Below are 14,978 nucleotides of genomic sequence, written 5' to 3'. Positions count from 1 at the left end.
AAAGGTCCATCTTTGATACCTTAGCATCATTTGGTAGACATTGTCTCCTATATTTCCTATCTAAGCATATGTGCAGGCTACAATCCAAACTTTTAGCACATATGTAGGGGGAGAAATTGCTACCATTTGGGATTCATAAAACTTGTCCATATCCTTTTACATATGGTAAATATGCTTGGCAAGCAACATGGATTCAATTGAATTTCAATTCATATCTTTGTGTAAGGGTTGTCATCAATTACCAAAAAGGGGGAGATTGAAAGCTCTAGTTTGGTTTTGGTGAATTGATGAAATCCTAAGTGCTAACCTAGTTTATCAAGTGATCATGAGATAGGTAGCATATTCCAAGTGGTAAAGCAAATGAAGATCATGACATGATAATGGTGTTGCCATGGTGATGATCAAGTGCTTGGACTTGGAAAAGAAGAAAGAAAAACAAAAGGCTCAAGGCAAAGGTATAAATGGTAGGAGCCATTTTGTTTCGGTGATCAAGACACTTAGTGAGTATAATCACATTTAGGTTTGATAGTCGTACTATTAAGAGGGGTGAAACTCGTATCGAAATGCGGTTATCAAAGTGTCATTAGATGCTCTAACTCATTGCATATGCATTTAGGATCTAGTGGACTGCTAACACCCTTGAAAATGTTTGTGAAAATATGCTAACACATGTGCACAAGGTGATACACTTGGTGGTTGGCACATTTGAGCAAGGGTGAAGAAGATAGAGTAGAAAAGGAGTTAGTCGCGCTGGTCACAGAGTGACCGGACACGTCTGGTATGATGACCGGACGTGTCCGATATTAATGACCGAACTCAGTGACCGGACGCGTCCGATCACCACACCGGACGCGTCCGGTGTGAATCAGCGAAGTCGATGTTCAGTGTAATAGTTGATCGAACACTGGGAGCGTCCGGTCTAGAGTGACCGGACGTGTCTGGTCATGCCTGGGAGCTTACTGGACTCGACCGGACGCTGAGGCTCAATGTCTAGTCATTTTCTAATGTCGCGTCCGATCGGCCCTGGGAGCTTACTAGACTCGACCGAACGCTGTGGCTCAAGGTCCGGTCGTTTCTAACTGAGCGTCCGGTCGCAAGTGAATGTGTGGCATCAACAGCTACATTAGTTTGAACTAGATACATGGCGGTCAGGTTGTGACCGAGCGTGTCCGGTCGCCACACCGGACGTGTCCGATATACATGAACGGTGTGTTAGGTCAACACGACCTGCGCGTCCGGTTGACGCACAGTCAGCCCAATAATTGAGCCAACATCTCTATTATTTGGGGGGTGTCTATAAATACTATTTTGTCGGCTCTAGCTCACTCTCTTGGCCATTTGCATTGCCATAGCAACCTTGTGAGCTTAGCCAAAGCCCTCCCACTCATCTCCATCATAAATTCATCATATTTGTGAGATTGGGAGTGAATCCAAGTGCATTGCTTGAGTGTTTGCATCTAGAGGCACTTGGTGTTTGTGTTTCGCTGCGGGATTTGCTTGTTACTCTTGGTGGTTGCCGCCATCTAGATGGCTTGGAGCAGCGAGGATCGTTGAGCGGAGGTTGGTGATTGTCTCCGGTTCCGATCGTGGTGATTGTGAGGGGTTCTTGACCTTTTCCCGACGGAGAGCCAAAAGATGCTCTAGTGAATTGCTCGTGACTTGTGTGATCCTCATCTTGTGTTGGTTGTGCAGCACCCTATTGAGGGTTTGGCGTGTGATGCCAATTAGCGCGTAAACCTCCAAGTGAGTGAATCGCCACAACGAGGACTAGCTTGCTAGCAAGCAAGTGAACCTCGGTAAAAAATCATTATGTCATCATTTGATTCTGAGGTGATTGGTCTTCATTGATATTGATTCTTGTGATTGATTGGTTCATTCCTCGACATGGCGCTATAACCATCTTACTCTCTCTCTCTCTCTCTCTCTCTCTTTACATTATCGCAAACTAGTTATCAAGTTTTTAGTGTAGCTAGTTGTGAGAGCTTATTAGTTTGGTTAGTGTGGCTCTTTAGTTAGTCTTTGATAGCACACTAACTTAGTATAGTGACATAGTCATTGTGTGGATAGAAACTATAGAAACTAGAATTGTGGTAGGTGGCTTGCATTTTTAGTAGGCTAGTGCAACACTTGCTTCGCCTCATAATTGTCTAACCGGTTTGTTAAGTGTTGTTGTAGAAATTTTTAATAGGCTATTCACCCCCCTCTAGCCATTAGGACCTTTTAGTCTTTCAGACACTCCATTCTGCTGAGGCTCGCCCAGTATAGAGTACTGGGCAACTATGCCATTTTTCTGTAAGAACCTTGCAAAAGGTACAGTAACTTGGCCATATGGGGTGTGTCAACCGTAGTACTCTCCCCCACGGTCAGATCTTACTACTTTAATCTTTAAGTTGTACTAATTTTCTACTTCTGCCTTAAATATCTTAAATTTATCCAATGCTTCTGATCTTTTTTTAATTGGATAAATATAGCCAAAACAAGAATAATCATCTGTGAATGTTATAAATGAATCATAACCATCCACACTCTTCACAGGAAAAGGACCACACATGTCTGTGTGAACTATTTCTAAAATTCCTACGCTTCATTTGGCATCTTTCTTTATTTTCTTAACATACTTTCCTTTTATGCTATCAATGCATTGTTCTAAATCTAAAAATTCTAAAGGTAGAAGAATTGATTTCTTAATCAATCGCTCTATTCTCCCCCCTCGAAATATGGCCTAAACGAAAATGCCATAATTTCAATGATGCATCATGAATTCTCTTCCGCTTATTTGTTGCATTCATAGACGAGGAAGCATTCTCATTCTCAGTGCTCACAGCATTCACATTCTCAGAAGTGATAACAAATAAAGCTTGTCTTGTCGGAAGGTAAGACCAACACACTTATTATTAAACATAATCTGACATTTGCCATTACCAAAATAGCAATCATATCCATCATCGTCTAGTCATGAAACACTTTTCAAGTTTCTACGCAAAGAGGGTATACATAAAGAATATCTGAAAGATGAAGTATAAAACCATTATCTAATTCTAGAGAGAGATCTTCAATGGCTTTAACTCCAGCTTCAACTCTATTTGTAACTTTAATTCTTTTTTTTCCTCTTTGCAGGGTCCTCCTCATATGGAATCCCTGTAATGAATTTGTAACATGAATAGTTGCACCTGAATCAATCCACCAAGTAGATTTTGCATAACTTAAATACAAGGACTCATCTATGAATGTAATGAAGTCCTCACCTCTCTTCAAAAGGCTCTTCAGGAAATCAGAACAGTCCCTCTGGTAATGTCCATGCTTCTTGCACCATTTGCACTGATCCTTTTCAACTTGGGTATTATTGTTTTTCTGATGGTGGTCATTCTGAGGGGCTTTCCCTTGAGGTTTGGCATTCTTGTTAAAGTTCTTCTTCATGTTGTCCTTTACAAGGGTAGCAGAGTCACCCTGTGAGCTTTTCAGCCTCTCCTCTTCTTGCACACACATTGCAATGAGCTTCTCAATATCCCATTTATCGGACTGCATGTTGTAATTTACAACATAAGTTTCATATTCTTTAGGCAAGGAAGCAAAAACCAAATGAATCAGGAACTCATCCTTGAGCCCCAAATCCATTGGCTTCAGCTTGAAAGCCGTGTTGCTCATCTTTAGTATGTGCTCTCTTATCCCTCCACCAGAGTATTTCTCATTGAATAATTTCTTTATCAGGGTACTAGCATAAGCCTTTGAAGAGTCAGTAAACTAACTCTCCACTTTCTTGAGATACTTTGTGGCGGTGTCACAATCTAGGATAGACCCCCCTTATTGCATCTGAAATAGTGGACTTAGCCACCATCAAGCACTTGTGGTTCGAAATATCTCATTTCTTACATTCGAGATCATATTTCATTCTTATTTCTGCATGATCTCACTGCCGAGCAGTGAAATCAGCATTAGTTTCATTTTCTTCCCTCACCGGGTCCACTGGCTCAGTAGGACACGGAGAGGTAAGCGCTAGGTCATTTTCGGACAGCGCAAGTGCTAATTCATACTTCTCTCGCCATACATGATAGTTGCCCCCTTCAAGAGGCGGAACGTGCGAGATAAATGCCATAGGGTTGAGTCCTAAAAAACACCATCAGAGATAGTGTGAAAATATGACTTAATAATTACATGCCTTAATTTAACGTTGGTCAAAATTAAAACATACAACATATAACATTCTTCTACACTAATTCTACATCACCGTTGGGCAGAAATAGAATTAATGCATGGAAAAACTCATGAAAAAAGATTATAATATTGCTATTATCAACGTTTGTCAGAAAAATAACAATATTATAATTTACGGAATAAAAAATAACTGCTCTTCAAATTAAATCCACCCATGGGTTCGAATTTAATTAGAATATAATAAATGTTAAACTTTGCAGCGGAAACATAAAAAATAATTTATCTACTTTTCAGAAGCATTTTACTGTACTCATCTACTCTCTGAAAAAATTATCTCGTTGGGTCAAATTTTGATAGAGATTTAACATCAAAACTTGACAAAGTTCATCAAAACTGCTTCTGAAAAATAATAAAACTTAAAACAGGGAATTTAATGTACATTCAGTCTGGCCCAGCAGGCGCTCACGTGTGTCTCTATTCTCCGCAGCCCAGTAGTTTTGCGCGCGGCCCAGTATGCAGCAGCAGCGCACGGCCCAATAGCGCTTGCGCATGCGCGCGCAGCGCCTCCCTCGCGCCCAAGCCGCAACCAGGGCCTGGGATGGGATTTGCCAATCCCGCCTGGGCCAAATCGAGCCCAAGCAATCTTAGCCGTTCATCACCATCCGACGCCCGGGCGTTGATTTCATGAGATCAAAACCGCTCGCTGCCGTCGTCTCCCAAACCTTAGGTCCATTTTGTCCCTCCCCTTTCACCCATCAGCACCGCAGCGAAATGGAGCGGCGTAGTAGCAGCCTCCTATGGCTGTCGGAGGAGGTGGCGGCGCCGCCGCACTCCCTTTCGCTGGCACACGTGCTCCCCGGAGGGAGAGCACGCCGCCATCAAGCGGCCCTGCGTCGACGCCCTGAGCCCACGCCCGCGCCCGCACGTTGGAATCTCGGCGACGAGAGGCGGCTCGGCTACCCGCGCGGCATCAATGACGGCCGGCGGTAGTGTGCTCCGGCGAGAGGACCGGGTAGGCCCGCCGGATCTCTTCTTATCTAGGGTTAGGGTTCACATCTTTTAGAGAAAATTCAAATCCCCTCCTTCTACTTTCTCGTTCTATTCTACCCCAAGATCTAGATCTATACCCTAGTAAGGCGTCTGATACCATTGATAGAACTTAAGATCACTAGGAGTAGATCTAGCGGGTATAAACTTGCATTTAGGATATAGTAAACCCTAGAACATGAACTAAAACTGAGAGAGATAGAGAGAGAGGATGAGAGTGGGGAGGCGTTACCGGCCATCGGCAGGCTTAGCGGAGGAGCTGGCCATGGTGTCGATGTAGGGCAACAGTGGAGTCCGGCGGCGGTGTCGAAGGCGCAGTGGAGGCACGGTCGCAGATGCGGCGATGAAGACGCGGCGGTGGTGGCTTCTCGTCGCTGGTAGCGCTCCTCTCTAGATCGGCTTATGGTTAGGATGTAGGTGGGGTTTGTGGCGGCTCAGGTGAACCTCGTGCCTTGTGCCCCGACACCCACCTCCCTTTTATGGCGCTGTAGGACGAGGGTCCACCAACCATAGATAGGGTTGGGCGCCCCCGATCAGGGCGCAGATCAAGGGCCCAATTGACCGTTGGGTCAAGTTGGTAGAGATCAACCTAACAACTCCCTCTTTTGCATTGGGGCCTTGTTAACGCTTGACCTGTTGAGAGCCATAGCAAGCTTGATTATATCGTATAGATGCTATCATATGAGCACTAAAATGCCGGATCGTGTGCCCATGGCTTGGGCGCATACGCCCTGCATCCAGGACTTCAGAGTTGCTCTTTTTCTTTTCTTTTTTGAGAGGACACTCTCTTCTCATTGTCTATAATCTGACAGTTTAGTACTTTCTCTGTTCCAAATTATAAGACGTTTTGGTATTTCTGGATCCATAGCTTTTACTATGTATATCGCGACATAATATACATCTAGGTGCGTAGCAAAAACTATGAATCTAGAAATGTCAAAACGTCTTATAATTTGGGACGGATCGAGTAGATCACTAGTAGAGGTTGGCTGTCTGATGCCTTTGCACGATGGGCTTCTTTTCCAGTTCTGTTGGACCGGACAGGGTACTAGGATATCAGGATGGCCCATTACAATGAATCGGCCCAAATTCTAACTGGGCCCCGGAATGGTCTCTTTGGGCTATAACTATACCCACACACATGTACCATGTCGCCGTTTTGTTCAGAGCCTTCTGTATTATTTTTTTCTGTAGAAGGAAAACCGAATGGACATTTTCTGCTAGTAGTAGTATATGATGATGAACATATATAAATAATTGGTGCGAAATGATCATGCGAGATTTGCAAAGACTTGGCAGCTGCTGCACATATCTTGCATGACATGATAGACGGTGATGGAATGCATCCGTACCTTACAACACAGTCAAGCATGGTGCCATTTGCTTACAAGCCATCCTCAGATCAAATGGCAGCATCTCCCTTGGCACCGCGCGTCTCCATGCGCAACCGGCCGAAAGCAAGCATGGCCGGCTGTCGCCGTCCTCTTCGTTCCTCAAGCCAAAGGCCAGGCCACCTGTGTGCTTCACTCAAAAGCATTGCAGGGAACTGAAGCACACGATTATGCGTGTGTCGATCAGTGTGGTGATCCAAATGCAACTGCGAGGAAATTCCAAACACAGAACATCTGTTTCATTGAGGATCAAGGGAACTAGTTAGCAGTGCTGTAAACCATGATGAGGTCCAAAAGGCAGATGGAGACTAGCTACTAGGTGTCAGTGTCTCGTTCATATAGACAGGAGGCAGACAGCTACAGGGGCTTCTTTGGGTGCCAAGGCACGCATTGTTTAGAAGCGATGCAAACCCAGCCGAAACCGTAGCAGAGGAGCCAAGTCACTTGCAACTCAAACCTTCACGCTCTTCCCTCCAAAAAGCCATTGGATATATAAATATGTGCTACATGATCACCACCACAGCTCACTAACCTTCACGCTCTTCCCTCCAAAAAGCCATTGGATATATAAATATGTGATGCATGATCACCACCTACAGCAGCACAGCTGCGCCCAGCTCCCAGCTCTCCTCTGATCAAGTAGCAATGGCGTTCAACCCTAGCCCTCCAGGACTGGGCTTCCCCTACTTCCCTCCAAACCCTTACCTTCCAAGACCACCGCCGCAACCACGGCCACAAGCCCCACCGCCGCCACAGCGGTTCCCACCACCACCGCCACAGCGTGCCCCGCCGCCTCCTCAGCCTCCACCGCCACGACGCACTCCGCCACCGCCCACCCTACCACCACCACCTCCTCGTCGCGCTCCCCCACCACCGGCTCTGCCACCCCCGCCACCACGCCGTGCTCCGCCACCGCCCACAATGCCGCCACCGCCACCGCGCCGTGCTCCTCCGCCTCCCACTCAGGCCCCGCCGCCACCTCGCCGTGCTCCCCCACCACCGTCCCCGCCTATTCGCCCACCGCCACCACCAACTCCTCGGCCTCAAGTGCCACCACCGCCTCACCCGCTCGCACCGCCCCCGCCACATATCCATCCTCCGCCGGCGCCTGTGCCGCCTCCGCCTAGCCCTCCGCACCACATTGTCATCATCGTGGTGTTCGTCTCACTCAGCGGCCTGCTGCTGCTGGCATGCCTCGCCGCGCTCCTCTGCTGGCACAAGAAGAGGGGGAGGAAGACGGAGACCAAGGCTGAGGTGCTCAACTTCAGCGACCATGTCCATGTCCACAAGGATACCATGCCAGGTCCTGGGGGTGCCAACGTCGTCAGGCTGACAGTAGACGAGGACGTCAAGTTCCAAGAGGCGGTCAAGAAGCAGGACGCCATTGGCGAGTCCTCAAACACCGCAGCAGCTGGGGAGACAACAGCGCATCACCACCTCCCTTGGACCTGGCACAAGAAACATGAGAGCAGAGAAGAGAAGACAGAGGTCATCAACGTCACAAAGCACAAGCATGTCGACGAGAAGGTCATACCAGGGCCGCATGGTGAAAAGATTGAGGTCCTTTCAGAAGATGAAGATATCAGATTTGAAGAGGCCGGCGAGAACGAAGATGAGTTTGAGAAATCCAAGGCACGCATAACCAAGTCCTAAGATGATATGATGCCATATCCATATAGTATCTGCCTACACTGAAGGCCCTTCAACTTGGGGCAATTACCATACCCATACACAAATACACATACTACCCTTGCATGCATTTGAGTATTTATATAAGATTCTATGTTCTTTCATGTGAATGAAATAAGGGCGCACAGACCCATCTGATTGGATTCAATGTGTAATTATATGCCAGCATTTGTATATGAGCAGTTTGTGTGAAACAATTTCCTCAGAAGTTTCACTTAACCCCACTGTGTAAGATGACGGTTAGTGGCTGCATGTTGCATCATAACAAAGTGTGATCATACACATAGCCTTTCTGTTCACATTCTCCCCAATTGTGTCGAGCAGGAAGAGAATCTATGGGACTAGGGCAGAAGCTGAACAAGGCGGCACAAACAACTTTACAGGGTAGCCTAAACATAATATCCAGTACTTGTCACTACATAACACATCATAATCCTAACTGCTTCTGCTACTTAGTTGATTGCGATAGGAGTAATTCGCCTCTTAGCAGGCTTACTCGATGCGATGTTCTTGGTCGGTACTGGTGGTGGTGTCACTTCAACAGCCATGGGAATGGTTGCCTCCTGGACTTTGTTATCATCGACATCTACTTCCATACTGTCTACTATTACCGGCTTCTTGTTTTCACAGGCCACATTTCCTTCAGCAAGCTCCCCTGTTCCTGAAATTTCAAGAGTTGGTTCTTGTTAGTGCCTTCAAGAAAATACATGGGAGTAGGGGTGACAAATAATATGGTCTGACATGGGCATGCATAGATAGTCGGTAAGAACGATTTCTTCCACATGATTGGAGCAAGGGCATCAGAGAGCCATTTGATTGGAAGGACTGTGTTACCGTATTGTAGATCAAATTTTAAGTGAGCAATTTATGTGAAAAAATTCAGACGAAATTTATCAAGATGCCTGTCAGTGAGGCCCTTTAGTAGTTGCCATGTTACTTATAACATTTGTTTTTGAATGAACGGACACATACAACAACAGCAACAAAGCCTTTAAGTCCAAAACAAGTTGGGGTAGGCTAGAGTTGAAACCCAGCAGAAGCAATCAAGGTTCAGGCACGTGAATAGCTGTTTTCCAAGCACTCCTATCTAAGGCTAAGTCTTTGGGCATATTCCATCATTTCAAATCTCATTTTATTGCCTCTACCCAAGTCAACTTCGGTCTTCCTCTCCCTCTCTTCACGTTACTATCCTGGCTTAGGATTCCACTACGCACCGGTGCCTCTGGAGGTCTCCGTTGGACATGTCCAAACAATCTCAACTGGTATTGAACAAGCTTTTATTCAATTGGTGCTACCCCTAATCTATCACGTATATCATCGTTCCGAACTCGATCCCTTCTTGTATGACCGCAAATCCAACGCAACATACGCATTTCCGCGACACTTATCTGTTGAACATGTCGTCTTTTCGTAGGCCAACATTCTACACCATACAACATAGCAGGTCTAATCGCCGTCCTATAAAACTTGCCTTTTAGCTTCTGTAGTACCCTTTTGTCACATAGAACACTAGATGCTTAGCGTCACTTAATCCACCCTGCTTTGATTCTATGGCTAACATCTTCATCAATATCCCTGTCTCTCTGTAGCATTGATCCTAAATATCGAAAGATATCCTTTCTAGGCACTACTTGACCTTCCAAACTAATATTTTCCTCCTCCCCAGTAGTAGTGCCAAAGTCACATCTCATATACTCAGTTTTAGTTCTACTGAGTCTAAAACTTTTGGACTCCAAAGTCTCCCGCCATAACTCCAGTTTCTGATTCACTCATGTCCGGCTTTCATCAACTGGCACTACATCGTTTGCGAAAAGCATACACCAAGGGATGTCCCCTTGTATGTCCTTTGTGACCTCATCCATCACTAAGACAAACAGATAATGGCTCAAAGCTGACCTTTGATGTAGTCCTATCCTAATCGGGAAGTCATCCGTGTCTCCATCACTTGTTCGAACACTAGTCACAACATTGTTGTACATGTCCTTAATGAGCCCGACGTACTTCGTTGGGACTTTATGTTTGTTCAAAGCCCACCACATAACATTCCTTGGTATTTTATCATAAGCCTTCTCCAAGTCAATGAACGGACACATGACAGTGCTTATTTCATTGATGGTCATTAACACAGCAGTCCATATTAATGCTCCCATGTGTCATGAGTACAATCCGAATCTTTAGGTGTAGATCAGAAGGAGAATATAGGTAGACTGGATTTCTTTAAAGATCACCTATAAAAGTGAGATGCAATACTTGCGATAACAATATAAGATCTAACTGCTTCAGCTACCTACTTTACTGCAAATGCAGCAATTCATTTCTTATATTAGACTTACTCGTGATGTTCTCCGTTGGCAGCAGTGGTGCTCTAACTCCTACAGCCACAGGGTTGGCTTCCATCTTAAGCTTGCTGGCACTAATATCAACCTTCATGCAATCTGCGGATACAGGCTTCTTGGTCTCAGGTGTCAAATTCCCTTTAGCAATTTCCTTTGATCCTAGAGATTTATCCAAAATTGGGCCGTGTTAGAAGAGTGTCTTCCAGGAAATCACATCAGAAAGGGGGAAAAGGGACAATACAGTGTAAGGTTTGACATGCAGAACTACCAAACATATGCATCGCATCTTTAAAGATCATCCTACATACCAATAGATCACTTGTGAATCATTTTTATTAGTTTCATTACAGATTGTATAAGGTTTGATACAGAGAACTACAAAATGCAATGGATCTGCGGAGATGATCTTACATATCAATACATCACTTGCGTATTGTTCTTATTAGCTTCATGGAACCTAGAGATTTATAGACGAATGAAGCTCTATTGATCTCAGACAATTACATAAAGGTGATACATGTAACCTAGAGGTATGTCAGGTACGTCTGAAAGCAAGAAATGCAGGGTATTCCATCACATGCAGGGTATGACATTCCTCAAAAAAACATGCAGGGTATGGCTATGTGCCACAAGTCAATGAAAAACTGGAAAACAAAATATGCCATTTTCCTTTAAGAACAAAACAGGTTCAAGTGGTAAGATGAATATGATTTAGATGGCAAATGATATGGAGCCTTTCGGCAGGAGATGGTTAACAAGGATAATTCGAAAATCAGTATGTAAAATCTGTTCCAAACAAGTTTAGTACCCCCCCCCCCCCATTCCAAATTATAAACTGTTTTTGCTTTTCAAAGTACATAGCTTTTGCTATGCGCCTAGATATACGCTATGTCTAGATACATAGCAAAAGCTTGTATCTAGAAAAGCCAAAATGACTTATAATTTAGAACGGAGGTAGTATCATTCTAGTCGCCCATTGCTAATTTTTATATTAATTACAGTTGGTCATTGTGATTGTCATACGAGCCAGTATTGAATCCTAAAACTTCTGAGAAAATAACCATGATGTACACTGATGATGAATGGAATGTTCCAAGCAGGAATACAATTCTCAACATGCAAGTACGCAACAACCGACAAAGAAAATAAATAATGGTATGGAAAGATGAACGGAATGGAGAGATACCAGGGAGGATGTGGGGCTCTCCCAGTTCCTCATTCTCAAACTCTATTATAGTACAGTAGCCATCTCGTGATGACACTGCCAAGTACTTAGCATCAGAAGACCTGACACAAATAGATTGCAAAGATGAATTACTAGCACCAGTAGATATGCAAAGCTCGACTGGGAAGACTACAAAAGCAAAACTGTATAAGTACCCACCATGCAATATCGGTAATGGCAGCATAGTGTAGACCAGCATGGACTAGAATTGGAGGAACACTTTCTGTATCATAGACATACAGAGAGTTCAAAGTAGCAACAGCAAAAACAACTCTATAAGGAAGCTTGAAGAGACCATCTGCAAAATTTAAATGTGATTCAGATTCATTGTAAAAAGATAAGTAGAACTTTTGAGCAAAGCAAAGTTGCCATAAATTGAGCTACCTGGGTTAGAACCACGTGGTTTGAACAGCACAGGGCAGAAGCGTACTGCTACTATAGCTTTACTGGCCCCAGGGAGTTGTATTGCAGGCCTGCAGTGCCAAATACAGTCAGTAACCTAAAAGAGCAATGAAACTACATGTACAGTCAAAGTTAGATTCTAGAGTATGTGCTTCGGTCCCAAAACACGGAATACATCATGATAACCTTATCTAAAACGCCAAATGTCTGTAATCTGTAACATTCATCAGAAATTTAGCACATACACAATAGAAAGTAAGATTCAGCACCCTGTGGCAACTAAGCAATCAAATGTGATTACCTTCTAAAATTTAAGACTTCAAAGTTTTCACTTATAACTTATTTTAAGGTGCAGTAAACTAACCTTACATTGAACAAAGAAATGTAGCAGGAACGATTCTGTGATGGTCCAAGTACCATATTATCTTATTTTAAGTATCAGTTGAAATGTTGAGTTTGACCAGATTGGTCCCTTTGTTTATATGTCAAGAACTGGAAAACACAGGGTTACTTCAAGTAATAGATCTGCTACCTTGAGAGGTCACGCCTGGACATTATATAAGCGGTATTAATCACTTCGGAAGAGTGTTTAGAAAGGCCTGATAAAGATATTAGGGGGTTATGATGATAGAGAATTTGCTGAAAACAGACTAAATAACATGCAACCAGTGAACACAGTTTCAAGCTTAAGAAACGTGAGCTGAACTATCACTAAACACTAATGCAAAAACAATATATACCTGCTGGCAATACTAGAAAAGATCCATCAGGTGACCATGCCAACCTCCGGAAGAAAGATGGTAGTGTCTCATCGTGAAACAAATGAGATTTAATCGGTGGCTGCAAGACAAAGGATCATATTCCTGCTCAGTTAAAACACAGTTTGCATTCAAATGCTGTAGCAATGAGGGCAGAGATAAACCCACCTTAGATTCATCATGATTCTGATATTCTACCTTCACTAGTGTATGCTGGCAAACAAAGTTCATCCTCTCCGCGTTCTTGGATTTGCCCTGAGGCTTATTTGCATATATTTTACAGGTTCTGTCAGAACTCAGTGAAGCAATATACTGGCCCAAAGGATCCCACACCACACCCTGAACATAATGCAGATGTCCCTCCAACTTTTGGTGCACCGTGCCTGAGAAAATCATCAGATATCAATAACACAAGATAGGACAGAACTCATGCTGCTGCAAATAACAGATTCCGTACTGTAGCGGGAGTCACCTTTACTAGCTTCCCAAATTATGCAAGTGTTGTCAACTGATGCAGAAACAAGGAATGCGCTGTCATGCGACCACTGGAGGTCAAGAACATCCTTGTGATGGAATCTGTGAATGAAATGAAACAAATTAGGCCGTTACCATTTAGCAGGCTTCCAAAGAAGCAGGCCAGTTTGCGGAAAAAGAAGTTTCCGTTTCAGTAAGCAGAACTCACAGTAACGTCTTGTGAATTTTCCATGCCTCACCGTCGTCAGCGGAATGCAGTTTCCAGAGGATGATGCCGCCACCTGTACATCATGAAACACAACAATTCATCGCACGTGGACACACGAAACCATCTGATAATTGAGCGATAAATAAAGATAGCTTCACATTACGAATTCAATTGTTCCGGTGCAATGAATATTGGCTAAATCAATTCCATTTTATTATGATTAACAAAACTAATTCCATTTTAGATGATTAGCAAAAAAAAAATTGCATTTTAGGATGGTAGGCAAAACCAATTATGACTTGACATATAATCCTAGATAGATGCCAAATTGAGCGTACCGTCAGCACCAGAGGCGAGATACTCCCCTGCAGGAAACCAAGGCGGGAAAGAGTCAGTTACAAAAAGACTGGAAGAGACTTTATATATCTCTGTATGTATGGGCTCCAAGGGACAGAACAGGAAATCAGAAATGAGTGTACCTGAAGGGGAGAAGCGGAGGACGTTGACCGCGGAGCTGTGGGCGGTGTTATTGGGGACGAGGGCGCTCTTGAAGGTGGCAGTGGGGAGCTTGTCGTCCGAGCCATCCGACGCTATCACCCAGATCTGCAATCCCGAACCGGTCACGGAACGACGCCGCCGAAATGGGAGGGGGCAAATCTCGGATCAGCAAGAGCAAGGCAATGGCGGTGGAGGAGAGGAGAGGAGGCGGGGGCAACCAACCTTGACGTCGTGGTCGGCGCCGGCGGTGGCGAGGCGGCGGGAGGCGGGGTGGAAGTCGAGGCTGAGCACCGGCTGCTGGTCGTGCCAGTTGATCTGCAGCGTCCCGCCTCGCATCTTGTGAAGTGCTGGACGGGCTCCGCCGATCGGGCTTTCCTCCTCGACGGATTGCCTTCACCTCGCCTCCAATCTCTCTCTCTCTCTAGGGTTTGGATTGGATTTGGGGAGAGGGAAAACCAGCGGCGGGAAAAGGGAGTGGATTGCGCGCGCACCTTCCACTCTGTTGCGCGCTCGCTTCTTCTAGCACTGGTAGCAAGATCTGGGCCGAATTTTGAGTAGGCTAAATTGCGGCCCATTTACTGCATGTGCGTGGGTTGGGCGGGCAGTGGGAATACTGTTCAAGCCAGCTCCCTAGGATTTTTTTATTATTTTTAATCATTCTTATTTAATATTTTAATAATAACCGCTCCTAAACAAATTTGCAGATCTGACCTTTAGGTAGCGCCAATCCGCCTGGCGTGACAAAATAATGTTTGTGCGGCAAGATTTGCCACATTAGACGGTGTTTCCTACATGGAA

The 14,978-nt window shown here is 44.7% G+C and overlaps 2 protein-coding genes across 3 annotated transcripts; one reads left to right on the top strand and one right to left on the bottom strand.

Annotated features, from left to right (window-relative positions):
- The first annotated feature begins 7,131 nt into the window (after positions 1–7,131).
- LOC136501331 (protein TRACHEARY ELEMENT DIFFERENTIATION-RELATED 7A-like) lies at positions 7,132–8,369 on the top strand. Its single transcript, XM_066496839.1, has one exon. The coding sequence runs from the start codon at positions 7,173–7,175 to the stop codon at positions 8,241–8,243; it is 1,071 nt and encodes a 356-aa protein (XP_066352936.1). The 5' UTR covers positions 7,132–7,172; the 3' UTR covers positions 8,244–8,369.
- A 139-nt stretch (positions 8,370–8,508) lies between these two features.
- LOC136501330 (chromatin assembly factor 1 subunit FAS2 homolog) lies at positions 8,509–14,638 on the bottom strand. Of its 2 annotated transcripts, XM_066496837.1 has the most exons (13): positions 14,403–14,638; positions 14,162–14,285; positions 14,021–14,047; positions 13,683–13,755; positions 13,473–13,576; positions 13,169–13,383; positions 12,983–13,082; positions 12,775–12,841; positions 12,225–12,313; positions 12,000–12,138; positions 11,802–11,902; positions 10,613–10,774; positions 8,509–8,940 (listed from the first exon to the last, which is right to left on the bottom strand). In XM_066496837.1, the coding sequence occupies exons 1-13, from the start codon at positions 14,514–14,516 to the stop codon at positions 8,732–8,734; spliced, it is 1,524 nt and encodes a 507-aa protein (XP_066352934.1). In that variant the 5' UTR covers positions 14,517–14,638; the 3' UTR covers positions 8,509–8,731. The 2 variants fall into 2 exon arrangements, with proteins under 2 accessions (XP_066352934.1, XP_066352935.1); XM_066496838.1 differs by lacking the exon at positions 10,613–10,774.
- Positions 14,639–14,978: the final 340 nt, after the last annotated feature.

Source organism: Miscanthus floridulus, chromosome 13, assembly GCF_019320115.1.
Source record: "Miscanthus floridulus cultivar M001 chromosome 13, ASM1932011v1, whole genome shotgun sequence".
Classification (NCBI taxonomy): Eukaryota; Viridiplantae; Streptophyta; class Magnoliopsida; order Poales; family Poaceae; genus Miscanthus; species Miscanthus floridulus.
This window is presented reverse-complemented; position numbering and strand designations above follow the sequence as displayed.

Excerpts from the sequence above, each read along its gene's own strand:
- LOC136501331 (XM_066496839.1), top strand. The coding sequence starts at position 7,173 with ATGATCACCACCTACAGCAGCACAGCTGCGCCCAGCTCCCAGCTCTCC.
- LOC136501330 (XM_066496837.1), bottom strand. The coding sequence starts at position 14,516 with ATGCGAGGCGGGACGCTGCAGATCAACTGGCACGACCAGCAGCCGGTG. Across the intron at positions 13,756-14,020 it reads TCTCGCCTCTGGTGCTGACG|GTGGCGGCATCATCCTCTGG; the intron begins GTACGCTCAATT and ends CATGATGTACAG. Across the intron at positions 12,842-12,982 it reads TTTTCTAGTATTGCCAGCAG|GCCTTTCTAAACACTCTTCC; the intron begins GTATATATTGTT and ends TATCTTTATCAG.